We start from the raw sequence: 19,707 nt of genomic DNA, 5'->3' as shown, positions 1-19,707 counted from the left end.
GTGTGAGAAGAAGCAGACCCTGAGCCTGCCAGGAGATGGGGTGGAAGCTCCTGCCCACCCTGGCCCTTGCCATGTCGCAGCTGAAGCTGGCCCCCGGGGCCACCTTGTCTGCCAAAGAGAGCAGCTGCGAGTAAGTGGCAAGCGAGGTCCCCCAGTATGATCACCCTGTGGGCAACATTGCCACCCCCGCCCCCATAGGAAGCATCACCAGGAGACCTGCTTTCCCGCCAGGTGGGACTGCCCTGTCTGCAAGACACGGCCAGGACTTAAGCTAGCTGAGGTGGCCAAGCAAACATTCCCGTCTAGTCGCCTCAGAGCTCTTTGAAAGAAGAATCTGTGCTCCAAGGTGGAGGGGGTTGCTATCCCAAAGGTCCCCAGCTTATATCCCCTGACCAGTCTCCATCTGTGCTTTCCTCTAGTGGCGTCTGTGGACGGCGTCCGTTGGCAGGCAGCCACAGCCTGCTGCGAGTCGTGGGGGGCAGGGATGCTCTGCCGGGGACGTGGCCATGGCAGGTTAGCTTCCAGCTGCCAACGCGACAGGGCTTCGTGAACACCTGCGGAGGAACCCTGCTCAGCTCTCGCTGGGTCCTGAGCGCCGCCCACTGCTTCCAGATAGAAGAGTGAGCAAGAGAGACGCTGCCTCACTGGGGGGAGTGGGGGTAGGGGGTCTGCTGCAGGACCCGCCAACCAGTTAGCCCAGCTCCTTACGGGAGCTCAGTCCGTGGCCCCAGGGGCCAGTCTGGCACTGATCCACACGCAGGTCCCCTCTGCTTTCCTCGAGGGACCTCCGTCGCCTTCTCTGCACAACTCAGCTCTCTCATTTCTCACTCTGACCCGCGCGGTCCAGGAACTTGCTCTCTCCATAAAGGAGCACAGCAGACGACAGGCCCTTAGCTGCAGACAGGCTGAAATAACTTTGGTTTTCTTAGCGCCATGTTATTTCCTGAATAAACTCTCTCTCTCTCTCTCTCTTTATTTCCTGCACAAATGTTTCCTTATAAAAGTTTATACTCATACCTTTAGTGTTTCTCTCCCCTTGCATTAGCTCCACGGCGGAGAGCAATCTGCTGTCCAACAATATGCAAACCACATTAGCTTTCCTGAAATTCAGGCACAGGTCTGTGGTGGGAAAACTGTCCACCTAAATAAGGAACCGAACGAAGCGTGTGGAGACACACGCAACAAAGTCCCTGTCATTGGCACGCACACTGTAGTGGTCACTCAGCTCCTGGCCGGAGGAACGCGGAAGAGCCCTGAAGCCTACGAGGTTTCAGGTTATGCACCCTCTGAAATGATACCTAAGACTGACAAAGGCAATGTGAATTACAGCGTGGCCTTTACAGCCAGAAGGTGGCATCTGACGACAACGTGGGGTGACCTTGTTGTGGTCTGTCCCCTGCCTCTAAATTCCACATTCCTACAAAGGGTCCAAGCCTGCCCACTTCTACTGACCCAGCACCTTCTGACATAAACTACATCCTTTATTGCTCTCCTGCAGTGCCTCTTTTCACTGGTTATCTGTGGATATCAGGGAAAAGGCAACCACCTGGTTTCTGTTATCTCTCTCCTTCCTCCCCAGGGTCATCTGGCTGTTTCAGTTCTTCTGCTCTGTCTAATATACACTACAGAACCAGAGGGTAAGGAGAGGGTAGCATGTTATTTGGCCCCCCAGATCACTAACCCATGTTCAGTTTGCAATTGTCAAGGATCTGAGGTTAGTTCAATATGCTTCTTCCAGGTCAGATGTTCCCCTATTAAATCTGTGCACGGGGTTAATAATCGTATGTAGAATATAGCATTTGTAGCTGCTTAAAGCTGAGTTCAATTTCTTTTCCTTGCAAAGCCATGGAAGAATCCTCTCCATGTCTCCTCCTGATGAGAGAGAAAGTGACAGGATCGTTCCCATTCTTCTCGTCTTGCTTAATTTCTTTGACAGAACTAACTAGCAATGTAGAAGGAAGGAAGGAAGGAAGGAAGGAAGGAAGGAAGGAAGGAAGGAAGGAAGGAAGGAAGGAAGGAAGGAAGGAAGGAAGGAAGGAAGGAAGGAAGGAAGGGCTAACATGGCTATCCAGCCTTCCTTTTTCTGTTGTCCTAGCAGCAGACCCTCCAGCCCTTTTCCTCCAGGGCTTTCTGGTGGCATCCCTGGACAGATCTTCTGGGATGTGTCCTGCTGACATGGATCTGTTCTTTGTTCCAGGGAGATACCATGGTATAAGGTGGTGCTTGGGATCAACCGGATCTCCAGCCCTGGTCCTGATGCCCAGAAAAGTTTGATCAAGAGGGTGATCAACCACCAGCTATACCAGAACGAACTGAACAAGACAGGTGGAGGGATAAAACACGACATTTCCTTGGTGGAGCTGGCAGAGCCGGTCAGCTGCAGTGACTACATACAGCCAGCTTGTTTGCCAGATAAGAGTGTGACGGTTTCAAAGCTCGTCCAATGCTCCATCAGTGGCTGGGGAACCATGGAAGTGAAAAGTGAGACCTGGGGAAAGGGGGCCCTCAGAACAGCTGGCCTGGCGTAGGGGCCTTGAGTCAATGGGTCTCCTGCATCTCCAACGGGGAGCAGTATCCCCAGGGGGACTTGCAACTGAGCATTATTCTCTCCTGCTTGAAAATAATGAGAACAAAGCGTGAAGACCCGCAAAGAGTCTCCACACTGGGGAAGGCGGGGGAAATGGGTATTAAGATGGCAAACGTGGCTCCGTGCAAGCAAGCACTGAGTGATGCACATGGGGAAGGAGAACCCTGACTTCGCATCTCTGTGGAAGGAGTTGTAGGGGGCTGTCACTGGCCAGGAAAGGGCCTTAGGATGGAGGTGGCGACGGTGGTGGGGTGTCAGGCCAAGATTCCCTGGAACGGAGCTTGATGCGTGGATACGCCAGTATCATTCTCTTGGCTGTAATATGGAAGGGGCATGCCCTTGCCTTTCCTGACCTCCCAGCCTGCTCTCCTTTCCAAGGCCCAGCTGAGTCTGACCCTGCCTGGCCTTTCCGACAGCCGTCAAGGACGGCTGCTACGAGCCCAAAGCCCAGAGGGTCCTCCGTGCGTGACTGCTTTCAAAGGGCAGGTTTCTTGCTGCGAGATCTTTAAGGGGGTTGAAAATAAGATCGCCTGTGTTGCAACGTCTCTGGTGGGACTCTGCTTGGAAAGCTGTACCCCATTTCGGTCACTGGACCTCAAAAAGGGCATGGTGGAGCGGGAGAAGGTGCAGGAAAGGGCTATCAAAGTGATCTGAAAGAAGGAGAACCGTGGTGGGGGCTCTTTTGTCCCGAGCACAGAAGTGCTTATGAAGTCAAAAAAGTCAAGACGGCAGCCACGACTGTGGGACCAAAATTCTGCCCCTTTTTAATGTGGATCCACACATTTGTGGATCGTCTTAAGGAACTCAGGCTGGTAAAGCTGGATTTGCCTGGGCAGAATCCATGCTGATTTCCCCCTTAAGTTCTTCGTTATTTTTTCTTTTCCTTATTATTTCTACCAATTCATCTGGGACAAAGCTTAAGCTGGACTGGCCTTTAATTTCTCAGATCTCCTCTGAGTCCCTTTGTAGAGATCCATACCATATTGGCTGCCTGAATTTGAGAAAGGTCACAGTACATTTGTTGATTTAGAGAAAGCATGCGGTAAATGGCTGCAGTTGTGGAAAATTTTGCATGAGCATGGAGTTGAAGGTTGCTGGCTGATGTGATAAGAAGTGTGTGTGTGTGTATGTGTGTGTGTGTGTGTCTTTGAGTCAGTCTTGACTTGCAATTTTTTGGCAACGTTTTGGGAAGTAGTTTGTCACTGCCTCCTTCCTAGGGCTGAGAGAAAGTGACTGGCCCAAAGTCACCCAGCTGGCTTCATGCCCAAGGCAGGAATAGAACTCACCATCTCCTGGTTTCTACCCCAGTGTCTTTAACCACTCTACCACGCTGGGTCTCTGATGAGAACATTATATGACAGAAATAAGGCTTCTATGGGAATAAATGGGAGGCTTGGTGAATGGTTCAGTGCTGAGCAGGTAGTACGGCCTGTATGCATGATGTCAGCTGTGGAATGTTATTTATATATAAATGTATAAGAGATGCTTATGCTGATGTTAGAGATATGTTTGTTGGGGATGTGAACTTACATGGACCTCTCTGTTAAGACAATCCAGTGCTCTTACTCAGTCTTCTCCAATGAAGAACGTTTGGTTGAGCAACGGAGCCAAGGACTTCTTAGCTATGGAGTCCATGTTAGTCCTTGCCCAGGGAGCTTCAAGAAACAAAGCCCCTAATTATGCACAGCTCCCCAAATGTTCGTTTGCAATGTTGGTGGAGCAACCCTTGTCTGATTTATCACTGTATTTCATACCAACTTTGGTTTCTGCACAGGCCAGTTGGAACCACCCACCTGAAGGAAAGAGTGGAGGCCATGGGATTTCCATGATTTGCAACTGCTCACCCTCTCCCCCAGGATAAACCATGCCAAAACTGAGCAGCATTAATCCCCAGCACCCATTTTTCAGACCAGCGCCCATGCCTGATCAGGTTGCTGCCTCCTGGTGGGGAAGGATCTAGAACTGAGGTCCTCAGTCAGTGGTCCTGATGTTTCTCTGAGGTCTACCCATGAATCCTTGGCGATGGGAGAAATGCACACTGGCGATTTCTTCTGACTTCTATTCACAGCAAAAAGACAGCCAGACGTTTTGCAGGAGGGGGTTGTTAAACTCATACCCCACCAAACATGCAGCAGCAAGTTCTGGTGGAACACGCGTATCCGTGCTGAGAACCTATGCGCTGGACATGAGAAAGGAGATATCACTACCTGTCAGGTAAGTGGATCCAGGTTGGAGGCTTCGTTTGGCCCTCTTTCTTTCAGTGCTTCAGCGATTGTTAGAAAGGTAGCAAATCCCTAGTATCTCCACCTGCTATGTCTTCCTCCACTGAGTTACTTCCATATACAAGGAATTGCTTCCTTGAAGTTCTGAGGGCACGAATGAAGGCCTGCTGGAAACACGCACCACTGCTCTCCACTAGCTCTACTCAAATGGTACCTTCTGAGGAGAAAGGCCCTAGTTCTTTTACAGAGCACTCACTCTGCCCTCAGAAAGTACCAGGTTCGATTGTTGGTGATGGAGCAAAGGGATCAAAGCAGGGGATGAAAAAGCAATCTAAGCAGGTGATGACTTGGATTGAGATGGATGGCTATAGAAATTGCATAAATAAAGAAATAAAGAAATAAAATCCCTACCTGTGGGTTAGAAATGCCACCCTCTATCTGAATGGGATGGAGGTGAGTTAGCTTGGCCCAAAGCTTGTTCTGCTTTGATGCCTTGACAGCATTGGCTGGAACTTCTTTGGGTCACTTTTGGCCATCTTGATCATGGGCTGGGAAGTGTTCTATCCTGTTCCGTAGGCACTCCAAAGGGAGTGTCCCAGGATTGTCCCAGGCTAAGAATGACTGAGCTAATATTTCTTTGGACTTCCTTATTTATACCCTCGTGATGTGGTGATGTGATTGTGGTGAGGGAGTCCTTGCTTGTGCATGCTCTCAACTGAGCCCATGCTTGGCCCATGCCCCTCTTAGATGCTTGGCTCCCTGCTAAACCCAGCATCCTCCCCCCATCTCAGTGCCTCCTGCCTTCATCTGCCCCTTCTCCCAGTTCTGCGCTCACCTCCTGTTGAATGGCAAAGACAGATCTAGTGAAGAGCTGCTCTCCCAGGAGAGTAGATGCCTGGACCGAAGGAGGAGGAAAGGGCTATCGTTCATGGCATTGGGTTGATGCCTTGACTGACTGAATAATGCCAGGGATTTGGGAGGGGGGGAGTAAGGAGAAAACTCTCTCTTTCCTCAGTTGTTGTTGTTCAGTTGTTAAGTTGTGTCCGACTCTTCGTGACCCCATGAACCATATCATGCCAGGCCTTCCGGTCCTTCACTGCCTCCCTGAGTTTGCTTTCCTCAGAAGAGCCATCAAATGATGGCCTCCAAGGGAAGATGGCCTTTCATGATGGTTTGGTCGAGCAGAGAGAATGGCTGTAGCTCAGAAAGTTGTCCTTGTGCAAGTTCTACCTCATGAGGCACAGGACATGATTAAAATAAAATACTAGGCTGTGGCCTGGCATATCGTGGTAAGGCAAGTATTGATTAAAGTGAGATACTCAGGCTGAGATGCACGTCATCCAGACTCCCACCCCACCCCCTCCTGATGTTTTAGGCCACCTGCAGAGCACCAAGATCGTCTCTGTCCATTCACTAAATTGGTGACCCAGATGCAAAAGTCCCATCCAAGACTTCAGGGCAGCACCCATTTCAGTCATTTGGACCCTTGGCAGTTGGTTTTCCTCTCCTCCTCCTTCTGAAGGTCAGACTGACCTTTCCTGAAAACTTCCCCCAAGGGAGGTTCGACATGCTTGACCTCTCACCTTCTTCTCAGTGGCAAGTGTTGCCCACCCTGACCATAAATAATCCATTAATGGTGCCCTTCTGCTGAGAGTTACCAAATGCCCCTTGGCTCTTGGTGGCAATGTCCTCCTGCTTGACAGGCTGTGGCTCTGCTTTCCCACCACTGGGCAGCTCCTGGGCAGCCCCAAGCATGACTGTCAAGGACTTCTTCAGGAGCTCACATCTCCTCGCTAAAATGTTTTCAATTGTGGCACTGAACGTTAATGGAATAAGTCATGGGTGTGGGAGAATCAAATCACAATAAATGATACTCTCTTCATTGCCGCCTTTTTCCCTTCTTGCTTTAGGGTGACAGCGGAGGGCCCCTCATGTGTAGGGAGGAAAGGTCTGAGCGGTACTGGGTTGTTGGAGTCACCAGCTGGGGACCACAGGACTGTGTTGGACTTCAGAAGCCAGGTGTCTTCACCGCCACACAACACTATGTTGACTGGATCACAAGGATGACCAAGGAGAATCTTTTCCAAGCTAGCCACCAGCCACTCTTGGCTCAGGTCTGGCCCCCTGCAAAGCCACTGCCAACATCCCCAATCCAACCCAGCACCCAAAATGTGATGTGGGGGGGTCCCAAGCCTCCTCCCCTGCCCATCCTCACACCTGGGCCCAGGCCTCCACCTTTCCCTCAGCTCACACCTGGGCCCAGGCCTCCACCTTTCCCTCAGCTCACACCTGGGCCCAGGCCTCCACCTTTCCCTCAGCTCACACCTGAGCCCAGGCCTCCTCCTGTGACGAGGCCCACACAATGGAACATGTCTCCAGGGACAAAATGGGGCATCAGAAGAACCTATCCTGCTCATCGTCCCTGGACAGGGCCTGTGATATGGGGTCTCACACGACCTTTCTGGACAAGTCCCAGAAAACGGTATCATAGGAAAAGGCCCTTAGGTTGGTCCTCACGTCAAACCCAACTGCAGCAAAACCAAAGAATATCACCCCCTGGTTATTATATTTCTTATAGCTGGAATCCAGGGTTTGCCCAGCCTGGCAGTCAGTCCCCGATGCCGTTGCCCCCCAGAGGCCCCCCTCTACATTGAGAGAAGCAAGACCGCCGGGGGAACAGAAAGGAAGAGGCTCCTGCTGATAACGGCCTGGTCCCCATCCTTGTTTTGCCCTAAACCAAATGTCATTTCTTCCACTTTGATCCCCATTCCCAACCCCTTGTTCTTCCAACATCCTGGTTGAAATTAGGAAATCTTGCAACACTGACTTCACCTTCTTATAACTAACTTTCCTTGTAATTTCTCATAGGACCTTATTTATACTTGGTTCTTTAAAGTGCACTTTGAAATAAAGTTTAAAATTAATATCAGACATGTGGAAATGTTTGCTGCCTGAATTTAGGATTACAGACTGGAAAATTACCCTCTTCAGGTTTACATAAAAAATGTGCCTCCATGAATTAGGGGAATGAGTTTGGATTAAAAAAAAAGCAGTTCCGTTTTCCCCAAAAATAAGTTCAAGCCAACGAGCAGCTGGGTGAATGTTAATGGTGCACGGACATTGGAGGCGGCGTTGTCCTTCCTCTCAACAGTGGAGAGGTCCGCCTTCTCTGCACAGGAGAGCCTTTTAGATATTTGTAGACTGTTGTTATGTTTCTCCTCTACCTTCTGTTCTGCAAGCTAAACATACCTCTATCCTTTCACCATTCCTCGTGGGGCTGGGTTCCCATACCCTTTCTCACCTTGCAGCCCTCCTCTGAACCTGCTCCCATTTCTTTTCATTCTTTGTAAATGTAGAGCCATAACTGGGCACAGTCCTCAAGAGTGGTCCGCTCATCCAGAACCCAGTGCAATCATTCCCTCCTGTGATCCGGAAGCAATGCTTCTGTTAAGGCAGCTGAAGAACCACTGTGAACATCCCATTTCTCATGTTACTCCTCAGTTAGCAACCCAGAAAGTGGAAAGCATCAGCGACTTCCTTAGCCAGTATACTCAAGTTGGAGTGAGGAACCCCTGGCCCCAAAGAGCTCGATGAATTCCAGCACCCACCATCCCTCACTCTTAGCCATGCTGGCTTGGGCTCCCCAGAGATCTAATTCAGCAACATCTGGCAGGCCATCAGCCTCCCGTAGAGGGGCTGCAGAAAATCAGCAACCGAGAGATGGCAACAAAGAGTTAACATTTTTGTTTCTCTTTGCCATTATCTAGCGGTGGTCCAAAGATTGGCAGCCCACTTTTGTAGGCCCTGGTGCAAGAAGCTTTTGGGAAGTGGATGCTCTGTCTCTGCATCTGGAGAATGTTAGAAGCAGCAAGCCCGAGTTGGGAGCCTTTGCAGGTCACTCCCTCAGTAGCCCCTGAGTGGGAGGACCTGGGCTCAGCTGGCAGAAATGGGAGCTCTGCGATGGACCTTATTGGAAGCAGGCGAGGAAAACGCACAGCAGGCTGCATGTCCAATTTGCTTAGAAGCTTTCCCAGAGCAAACCAGCAATAAGCAGACCCTCTCTCCATTTTGTCAAAAGGGAAACCGGCAGACAGACAGAATGGTGCAAAACAGCTTCCTAGCAACTGGGCGACACTGTGTCCATCCTGCTTCTACAGAAGCATCTTGCAGGTCACCATTTCCCCTGTAGCTTGCTTCTTGCCCAGATCTCCTATTGTTGCTGATCCACGCCCAGGTAGGGCTGCCGTGAGACCAGACGCCAAAACCAGGGTCCCTGCAATTGACCTTCTAAAGCAAACAGCAGCAAAGAACTGTGGTTCTTCAGTGTGATGTCATACTGGCTGTTTGCTGATTGGCTGGGGCCTGAAAGGACAGTTTGTGATGTCACGAGCCACGGGAGCAGGAGGTGGGACCTGACATTTGTTGAGCGATGTAGGATGAAGCAGCAGCTGCTGCTGCTCCTTTGGGCACTTGAGGTGTTCTGTTTCTCGTATGATGATGACGACACTTGCACGTAAGCAACGGCCACAGCCGGGGGGAAACGTCATGGAGGGGGTGGCTCCATTGGCAGCGCTTTGTCATCCTGGTGGTGTGGGGCCTCCATGCTCAGCTGGAGTGTGCTTGATGGGTGTTACAGGGTCAAAGGTGGGTAGGGAAAGCAACAGCAAGAGCTATGCTCTTGAGGCCCTGCTGGGGGTCACTCCGGAAGCTTCCAGTCTGCCATGGCTGGACACCGGAGGAGGAAGAAGAGGAGGAAATGAACTGGTGCTCCCCCCCTGCCATTTCAAACCCTTCATTCAGTTTGATAAAAGAGAACTTTCTCCTGAAATGTCTTCTGAGAAGAACATCTTGGTGAAATATTCATGAATGAGACATGGGATCCACATATATGTTTCCTGAAGAAGTGGCCAGGACTGGGGATGTCTTCCAATGGCCAACCTTCTCTGCAAAGGTCCCAAAGGAGCTTCCCTATATTGGGAAGTGGTCCAGAGGTCAGGGATGTTCCAGAGCTACAGAAAGAGGTTTAATAGGAAAGTAAGACCATCAGGAGCACTCTTGGCCACCTCTGACAAGAAAGCCCATTCAAAACCACTCCCAAGAGAAATTTGAAAGAAATTATCCATCTTCTTCCTCCTCCTCCTCGGAAGAAAATACTCCTAAGAAAGATCTTCGTCCCTTTCCAGGACAAATACCCCACCTTGGCCTGAACCAGCACAGCTTCTCATATGTTCTTTCAGACTGAATAGCCTATCTGGGGGTTAGGAAAGAGGAAATGGAGCCCTGCTGCTCCACTCGTGACCTCTTATTTGGACCGAAAAGATGCCATGAAGCTACATCTTTTCTCTGAGGAACGCATTCATGGGCCATCCGTCTTGCAACCCTGGTACAAGTGCCCTTCTACTCATGCCCATAGGCTGGGTTCATGCAACCTACCTAACCCAGGTTAAGGTAACAGCATTGCTAAACAAGGGAGCCATATGTTTAGCTGGCTGATTTTAAATTGCTCTTGCTTTTAATTTATTTCTTTATGCTTAGTTTGCATTTATTGTATTTGTATTTTTAAAAAACCCATTAGCTTTCTTGAGTGGTTGAGGAATAATGGATAAAGTAAGATATGATACTTCCCCCATGTGGTCTGTGAAATTATCTTCTGGAACTTACTGACATCGGATGTGTTGATGGTCACCAATTTAGCAGGGCCTGAAAATAAATATTATGCTTGTTCACAGAAGGAAGATTTTGCCATTTTTAACCTCCACAATTGAAACGAGAACCTTAAATTCAGAAGGTGGCCACATGTCCTGCTTGGGCCTTCTCAGATGCAAGCATTGGCTGCCGTTGGAGGCAGAACATGGGTCCAGATAGCCTTGGCTGAGCTCTTATGTGCAGCAACCATGCCCTCCCCCCACCCCCAGCATCCAAAACGGAATTAGGTATCCCTGCCAGACCCCCCCCCCCCCCCCGTTTTCCAGGAACAGGTATGTTGGGGTGCTGGCTTGTTCCTGGGCTAAGGAAGTATTTGGGCTAAGTTCTTGGCAGAGGGACACCTTAGCAGGGCTGACTCAGCCATCAGATGCGCCGCACCTCACTGCAGGAAGAAACGGCCCGCGACACCTGCGCATCAGCCCATCTCTTTTTGCAGGAGGGTGTGTGGAAGCCGACCACTAGCCATCAGCCATGGCAATTTGTTGAGGATCGTGGGCGGGACCGATACGCTGCCGGGGACGTGGCCCTGGGCGGTCAGCTTCCAGTTCCCGACGCGGGAGGGCTTCCGCCACTTCTGCGCCGGCTCCCTGATCAACTCTCGCTGGGTTGTTTCGACAGCGCGATGCTTCATCATTCAAAAGTGAGCAAAACCGGATCGCCAGCTAAGCAGAGGGCAGGAGGTCCAGGTCTCCCGGGATTAGAAACCGGTCTCTCTAGGCCGACGGGCACCAGGGGTCTGCCACATGTTGCTGAACTGCAACTCCCAGCCTCCCCCACTGGTGGTCGGGTTGACAGGAGGTGTTAAAAAAAAGGTGAATTAGGAAAAAAGCAGACCCCAAAGGACAGTTAGAAATAGGAATGCCAGCTGCAACAGCCAGGGGAGCTACAGAGTTTCTGTGCAAATCTAAATATAACTTGCTACATGGCCAGATGAAAACTGTCTTTGCCTGGTGCCAGGAAGGCAAAAGGACAGGGCCGGGTGACCCTTCCTGGGGTGGGCCTTCCAGGGCTTGGGGGGAGGCTGCCACTGGGAAAGTCTACTCTTCGCGGCCACTAGTCTTGCACATTTTCCCCTGCCCCCTTCATGGGCCTTCACGCGCCATTCACGGACCGTAGGGGCCAAGTGCCAACCCTCCCCCTTGTCCTTCTTACTCTAAGGGTCACAGGCTTTTGCCTGGCCAAGGAGCAGAGGGTTGCACAAAGGGGAACGATGCCCAGTCCCGCTGGACAGGGGGTTTATTTATTGGGAAACATACATTCTCATGTTCAGCAGGCTCATGGATTTCTAAATGAAATACTACCCTGGCATTAAGGTTCCCAACAAACACTGAGAGTTTCTTCATCAAAGCAAAGCAAAATTAAGCTCCTCAAGACCCCTCCCGGAGATATACTACACTCACCACGCCCCCGCAATGACTATTGTTGGTCCAAGGTGGTGGAAGAGGTCAGGTCTGGATCCTGAAGCTTCTTGGTTCTCTCCTGGATCTAGGCATCCTGGCACCCCACGCCCCGGGGCTGGTGGCCCTTTTTGCTCTCTTGGACTTAATTTGCAGCTTGCCTTCCCATTCCTATACTTGGGCCCAGATGTTTCCTCTTAAAACTTCACTTATGGGTCTTATAACATTATCTCCTGTCTCCCCTTTTACCCAGGTACCTAAAAGTGGAGTACTTCAGAGTGCAAATTGGGGCCACCCAGCGCTCCAAACCTGGGCCTGATTCCCAGAACCGTGTCATCAAGAGACTGGTCGACCACGCTCAGTTTAACCCCGACTACAACTTGAATAACATTGCCTTGATAGAGCTGGACAAACCTGTGGTTTGCAACGATTATGTCCAGCCAGCCTGCTTGCCAGATGAGGATCTGGACATAGACACACTCACCCACTGCTATATCTGTGGCTGGGGTATCACGAACATAAAGAGTGAGAGCCAGGAGACCACCCCCAATCCCTATCCCTATAAAAATGGGGGCTCCAGGCATGCTATAGGTTCAGTTCCCCACCAAACGGTCAACCTGTAGCTTGGAGGAAAGCCTGAGAGTCACCCAACCATTTGTCAGGAGCTCTTGAAGGCATCACACCAAAGACTTGGAAAGTATGAGGACGGTGTGGTGCTGAGGGTCCTACGTTGGGCAGAGGAATATCAGAGGAGAAGCAGGAGCAGGAAAAAAGAGTGCCCTGCATCCCTTGAGGAAATTCCATCTCTGATGGCATTCCTACAAATCATTTAGTCAAGTGAGTGCAGGAAGGACACAGCTGTCCTCTAGTGACCCAGAGTTTTGGCCATTCCTGGCCTCAGGAAACTTTGCATGCGTCTCCTTCTTAAGGAACGGAGCTGAGGATCTGTCTCTGCTTTGGGGCGCTGGCTCTCTCTGACAGATTTGGTGATTGGCAGAAGCCCAACGAGAGACCTTGGTGAGCCAAAGATAATATTGAAAGAAAACGCTTTTCTTGAGTAGATAAAATTGACCTGAACTTGAGTTTCAGGGCACATTTTTAAAGGGCAGGACTAGAACTGGGGAAGACCAAAGCCGTGCCCCCCCTGGCTGCACTCACACTACGCATCTGAACAGGTTAAAAAGTTAATGGTGCCATTTCCATCACATTCTAAGCTTGGCTAGTTTAAATTGGGGAGAAGGATGGGGGCGGCTTAGTTTGTTGTGTGAACCCAACCTTGTTAGTTTAGGATTCAGTGCACAGTGTGAAGCCAGATCATGACTTAATTCAATAACAAGGTCAATGGTGTTATGTGAACACAATCTGAATATAAACAGAGGGACTTCCCATAATTGCTCTCTGACTGTCAGCTGTTCCAACTGAACCTGAAACCTGGGTTCAGGAGCTCTGCTGCGGTCAGGGTGCTGTCCACAAGCCTCCAGATAATGGCACTGGATAATGGTGGGGAGATACAACCATCTCTTCTGCTCGCAGGGGGTGCCAAATATTCGGACATCCTACAAGAGGCCCAAGTGTCGCTGATAACCAGAGATGCGTGCAACAGCACTATTCAGTATTTCATGCGCATTAAAGAGGAACACCTCTGTGCCATATCCGAGGAAGCCACTATGGACAGCTGCCGGGTAAGTGTGCCAAGGGCAGAGGTCTCTTTCCCTAACTTCTTGTCTTCATGTTCATCTTGCTGGCCCTCCCCAAGACAGAGCTTGATTTGAAACAGGCTCACAGAGAGAACTACAGATAGTCATTTCATGACCACGTGTTCAGCGATCATTCGAAGTTACGAAGGCACTGAACGAGGAGACTTATGACCAGTCCTCGTGGTTGCAGCTGTCGCAGCATACCCATGGTCATGTGATCGCGATTCAGACGTTTGGGAACCATTTCCCAATTACGATGGTTGCAGCATCCTGTGGTCATGTGATCGCCATTTGCAACCTTCACTGCAGGCTTCCAACAAGCAAAGTCAATGGGGAAGCTGGCAGGAGGTCACAAATGGTGATCACGCAACGTTGCACTTAACGACTGCATGGGATTCACTTAACGATGGCAACAAGAACTTCCACAACTGCCATCATCACGTGATGTTGCGCTTTATGACTGTGTTGCTTAGCGACAGAGTGGCCAGTCCCAGTTAGTGTCATTAAGTGAGGACTACCTGTAATGCATCTCAGAAGCCACCTAGGGAGGGAGGCAGAACCATGGACCGCTCGCTGTGGGCCAGAGTAGAGTTGCTCAAGCCAGACACATGGCAACCTAGATACAAAGGTGTTCGAGCCAGGAGCAGAGAGACTCCTAGCATTCTGGAGTGAGCATCTGGTTTCACCCCTGCTCAGTGCAGGAATCCAAATTAAAACATTCCCAACAGATAGCTGACCAGGTTCTGCTTAAATGTATCAAATGAAAGGGGGCCACCAACTCTTTGGTAATTGGTTCCAAACTGCACTTATTCTTAGGAAAACCCTCTTCCCCCCATTCGGTTGAAATCTCCCTCCCCATAATTTTAATCCATGATTCGGTGTCCTGCACTCCAGGCCAATGCAGGAGAGGCCTGGACATGACTCTGTGTGACATCCCTTCTAGTTCCTGAAGTGTGCAACATATTCTTCTCCACCCTTCTCTCCCCAAGTCTAAACATTCCCAATGTCTTTAACCTTCATTTCTAATCCCCTGCTAATACTTGTTGCCCTTTTCTGAACCTGTTTTGGTACGTCTGAATTCCTGAATCCTTCCTGAAGTGTGGTGCACAACTGGACTTGTGGTGGGTTCTGACCCAGCGCAATCCAGTGGAGTTATTTCCTCCCATAATTTGAAGACTCTATGAAAGAAAGAGAACGAGAGAGACCACGTGGGTGTGCAATCCCACAATCTATGAAGGAAGTTACCTGATCAAAAAGATAAGATCAGGTTAGTCTGGAAAGATTAGGTCTGTCCTTAACAAGCCTCCTGCGCCAGCAATTATGAGTCAAGTATAGTTCAGATGTGGATCAGACTGCTTTATGGAAGCTATAAATCTCACCACAGTGCAGGAACACTAGAGCTCCAGAAAAACACAGGCCTACTTCAGAAGGCAAGGATCCACGCAGACAATCCAACATCCAGAAATCAGATTGAGTGTACTCTTGTTCCAGTTCAAAGGCCATCAGGGAACCAGATACAGCATTCCAGAAGTCAGGTTGAAGGATGGAAAGGTGCTTGCCAACAGAAGTCTGGCTTCCAAGCCCTTCTTGTATATTTTTCTAAATCATGCCTCATTCATTTGACCGCCCCCCCCCACCCCCCCAGCAAGCCCCCTTCCCCTCTTGGTAATGGTTTTGGTTTGGGGGTATTGTAGGTGGAAGTGTGTGCTAACTTGGAGGCATGGACCCAGGCCATACTTATGATACTGGCATTTTCATCAATATGGTTAGGAATTGAGGATGCAAGCTACTTCAGAATCAGGCTCATCCTGACATGACAGGAGGTGGAGAAGAAGATACAGGCTGGAAGGGGTTGAGGGGCTTAATAAGGACTGATGGAAGATTGGAGGGATTTTTAAAGATGGCTGTAAGAAGCTTCAGCTGGAAAGTTACAGAGTTAGTCAGAGATTCACTGTCCTAAGGGGTCCTAAGTTTTGGTCAGCCGGCTTTTTTGATATCTGCAGAGAACATAGGGAATGGCCTTGAAGGATAGGAGGAAGAGTGGCTATCAAGGCAATGGTCAGATAAGAGGGGCTTGAACCCAGGCCAAGAAAGAGTAAGAAAATGTCCCAGACAAGCCCCTCCCTCATTCACATGAAGATAAAGTCAGGGAGGGGGAAGCACATTCAGACTTGCAAGATTCTGTTACTAGAGCTGTTACAGTGAAAGTAGTCCTGACCTACGTGGCATAGGTTTCTTAGTCTGTTGAGCTGACCATCTCCTTGATGTCATGCATCAAGTATCCACACAGGAACAGCAACTGAAAGGAACTGTTTTAAAGAAGCTCTTTTTGTTGTTCCTTTTTCAGCCTCATCTCAGATCTTTCATTTTCCTGACATCCTCTTTACAATTCTACCTGTTTATAATCCTTGTTGGTCAACTGGCCCGCCTTCTTTGGTTGTGGTTTCCTATCTGCTGTCTTTATTCTTTGCACAGCTCACAAGATCCCTGGGAGCTGGCTACCTTATATTCCTTGTGCATTCTCTACTTTCTCAGCAGGAAGGAACCGTTCAGTCTCCACAGTAGGCAACTAACTACTCACAAGACTAGACTTTTCTCCCACACAGTGCTGTAGTACACACAGCTTCTCTGATCGCCTGCTCAGCCTGCTCAGCCCCCTTGGTAAACTCCTTTTTGCTCTCTCTGTTGGATTGCTGAGAGAGCAACCAGAACTCTTCTTCAGGAGCCCTGTTGGTGGTTTAATATTCAACAGCTTGCGCATAAAGAGACTTCCTAGTTTTAGGTCCAAGATATTTATGCTTACTTGTAGCAATCTTTCCAGTTCAGGTGCATTTCAATGCATTGGATCATTTATTCCTCTCATTCTCATCCACCTGTCCAGCACAGCTGCCAATTCCCAGGTTGGGAAAAATGGCTTAGATCTAGATGTCCTCCTTCAGATACATTATCAAGGGAAATATTTCAAATGCCAAGAATGAATGAATTCAGTGAGTGGGACTTGAGCCTTGTGCCATTGTATGGACATGGATGAAGAGACCCTGCACCGCGTGGTCATGGCTCCTTCTTCCTCTTTCTGCAGGGTGATGGTGGTGGCCCCCTCATGTGCAGGACATCCCATTCTGAGCGCTTCTGGCTGATCGGTCTCAACAGCTGGGGCAGGGGCTGCTCCAGCGGAAAAGTGCCCGGCGTCTTCACTTTCACTAAGTCATTCCTCCCCTGGATCAGGAATACGATGGAGAACCCCCCTATGTCTGCACTTTCCCCACCATTCAGACCAACCCCTCCCACAACCCCTTCGACCCCCACCCCCCCACCCCCAAGCCGGTACACCGGATATTATTATTACAATCCCATTTACAAAAAGGTAAATGGGGTCTTAATTGGGTATTTCCCCGAAGCAAAGACACGGTACACCCTTCGAACTGCCCAGTGGAGACCAGCTTCAAAACGTACCACCTGGCCTTGGTATAGGGGACCAAAGAGGACATTTGCACCCTTCTCCTTCCCTCCAATCACAGCTGCACAGCCATTTCCCACTACTGCCTTCCTAGGGTGGGGCAAGGGACCTAGTGTAATTTACAGGCTGCCCTGGCGAAAGTTTGCCCCCAATCTCCAGACCAGGTACACACCATGGTCTGGGCCTTATTACTGGAATAGGCCCATCTAAGGAAGCCAGGGGCTCCATCCTGCCATGGCCATGGCCCAGATAAAGCGTCCGTGACCAGCATCCTTCTGGTATAATCCACACCACCCAGCTCCTGACCTGTTAGCCACCTGAGCCCTACTTTTCGTTTGCCCTAAATCAGTCACTTTCTCAGATTTCTGTATCTACTTTTATAAGTACACCGTTTAAAATAGCATTGGTACCTTGCTCCAGGCCCAAGCTCCATCAGCAGGCAAATACATTTTTTCTGATGGCTTAGGAACATGGCTGCCAGCTGGGTCCCAATCCTCTTCATGATCACAGGGAAGCAAACCCTCATTGCTCACAGACAGATGCCCCAGGCAACCTTATTTCAGACTGGGGTGAAAATGGCTTCATCAGGATAAGGAACCAAAGTTATGGCAAACATCTACCAGCTTGAAATCCACTTCCGTTGCTGGAAGGAGAAGAGCATCCAGAGCCCCCTTGGCTTCGCACCATCACCTTGCTTGGCTGAGCTCTTGCACCCACCAAGTGGATTCCGGCAGCTGTTCTCCTGTAAAAACACATCCAAAATAAAGTGTTTCCTTCCAGAAAATGTGTCTTATTTATTTCATGGTAGGAACACAAAGACGCTTCACCAGGAACAACCAAGGCCTATTGCTGAGATTGTAGGAGTAGCTGACCACCACATCTGGGGGTTGGAGATGTCTGTTGAGAAAGAAAATCAGAAGGATATTTGCAAAACGTGATTTAGTGGCAGAAGCTCCTATTTTTTTTAAAAAAAATGTTGTTGTTAAAAGAATTATGAATACTGTTTACTCATTTTTATGAGTTATGAATACTGTTTACTTGTTTAAAGTTTGAAGAAATACAGGCCGCAGCTCCTGTTTTCCTGGGGGAAGAAAGGTTTGCTTTGTGTCTTGGACATTCACCGTGGTGAAAAAGTCACCACAGCATCCTTGAAATAGTTCTTCACAGTTATTATCTGGAAGCACACTTCAGAAGAAAGGCTTAACGTTCCAGGAGTGAACATTTGAAACTTTAGGATTCTTCCCTCTGAATTTTGAGAAAGCCCATGTGTGTGTAATAAATACGGCTGCAGTCCAATGTACGTTGACCTGAAGTAAGTGCCCCTGAGTAGACATACGTGGGAGTGCATTTCAGAAATGAATAAAGCTCGATCGCAATTTCTGGCGTTGTCCTTCATTCTTGCATCTATTCTGTTAGCTTTCCTCACAGATAACTTTTTTAAAATCTTCTGTTCTCTCTTTCATCGCCTTCTTGCTGCTTCTATTCTCCCAGTTCTCACCTTTTCTAAAGTCTGGTATTTTGTCTGACTTGGGCAGGTTCACGCAACACTCATAACTCTGTGATCGGGAAACCCCAGGACCCTGTCCCCTTAGGTGCCATGTCCAAACAGATCACCACCCTGTGGCTCAAGGCCAGCCTGCTTCCCACCACATTTCAAGACTAGGGCTGGATTCCCACAATGAACTCTAAGGTGTGGTTAAGATATGGTTGGGCTGACTGCCGGTTTTGCTTCCATACTTCAAGCTTCTGCTGACACAGGAAGGTTAGTTAAAGAAACTGGGAATGCTTTAGCAGCTAGGAATCTTCTAAAAGTTATAAGGTGCAAATAAAAAGCTTTTGCTGAATGCTAAAGGAACAAGTTTGCAGAGGTACGAAAGGAAATGGAAAGATGTGGTTAAACTAATGTCTCGCTTTCGAGCTCCTGGACGCATTTCCTGAGCATGCATGAATCTTTGCACCTATTCTTGTTTAACCACATTATGTAACCACATCCTCTGCAATAAGTTAGTTTTCTTAGCCAAAAACTTAGCAATGCTTTATGAAAAAACCCCGGTAGCAAATGAGAACTAGAAACTTAACTACTGGTTTATGCTGCTTAAGCTAATGTTTTGACAACCTTGGAAGGCAGGCACACGGGTCTGTGTGTGTGTGTGTGTGTGTGTGTGTGTGACCCTCCTCCTGGATGCTTCCTGATGACAAAAAGGTATCAAAGCTGTTGTAAACTGTCCTGGGGGTGGCCGTTCTCTGTCTTTTCTCTGCCAGCCGGACAGAGAGGGGTCCACCCTGCTTTTCTTCTGGCCAGACATAAAAGCTGTATTTGCTTTGAAAAAACTTCTGTCTGGAGTCTCATTGGAAATCATAGAATCCAGGCTAGTGGACCTTACAGAACCACAAACGATCCAGCCCTACTTAGTCTGGCATGCCATGCAAGTCCAGCCCACCCACCCCACTCCTCCTTTCTCCGTGTGCCTTTTCTCAGACCCTTCAAAGTTCCCACCTCTCTGCCTGGCCTTCAGTTGAAGACCCCCATTTTCTCCTCCTCCTCCTCCGCTGCCCCCTCTCCCTCCTCTCTTGCCTCCTGTCGCGTCCCTTCCCCGTTTCTGTTGTGCTGCATCCGGACTCAGAAGGCTCCCAGACGTAG

The 19,707-nt window shown here is 49.4% G+C and overlaps 2 protein-coding genes across 2 annotated transcripts; both read left to right on the top strand.

Annotated features, from left to right (window-relative positions):
* Positions 1–71: 71 nt before the first annotated feature.
* Positions 72–8,726, top strand: LOC112542530 (chymotrypsin-like elastase family member 2A). The gene is made up of 7 exons (XM_088129066.1): positions 72–130; positions 420–620; positions 2,198–2,481; positions 4,656–4,801; positions 6,720–6,923; positions 8,311–8,370; positions 8,577–8,726. Exons 1-7 carry the CDS (start codon positions 72–74, stop codon positions 8,724–8,726), a joined length of 1,104 nt encoding a protein of 367 aa, XP_087985192.1.
* A 519-nt stretch (positions 8,727–9,245) lies between these two features.
* On the top strand, positions 9,246–18,729 carry LOC112542531 (acrosin-like). Its single transcript, XM_088129065.1, has 6 exons — positions 9,246–9,322; positions 10,952–11,155; positions 12,166–12,437; positions 13,446–13,594; positions 16,689–16,764; positions 18,602–18,729. Exons 1-6 carry the CDS (start codon positions 9,246–9,248, stop codon positions 18,727–18,729), a joined length of 906 nt encoding a protein of 301 aa, XP_087985191.1.
* Positions 18,730–19,707: the final 978 nt, after the last annotated feature.

The sequence above is a fragment of the Python bivittatus genome, unplaced genomic scaffold, assembly GCF_059951505.1.
Source record: "Python bivittatus isolate LINGU-HERP-01145 unplaced genomic scaffold, Pbiv_v1 ctg000730_np1212, whole genome shotgun sequence".
In the NCBI taxonomy this organism is placed as follows: Eukaryota; Metazoa; Chordata; class Lepidosauria; order Squamata; family Pythonidae; genus Python; species Python bivittatus.
The sequence above is the reverse complement of the archived record's forward strand: the minus strand, read 5'-3'. Positions and strand labels throughout refer to the sequence as shown.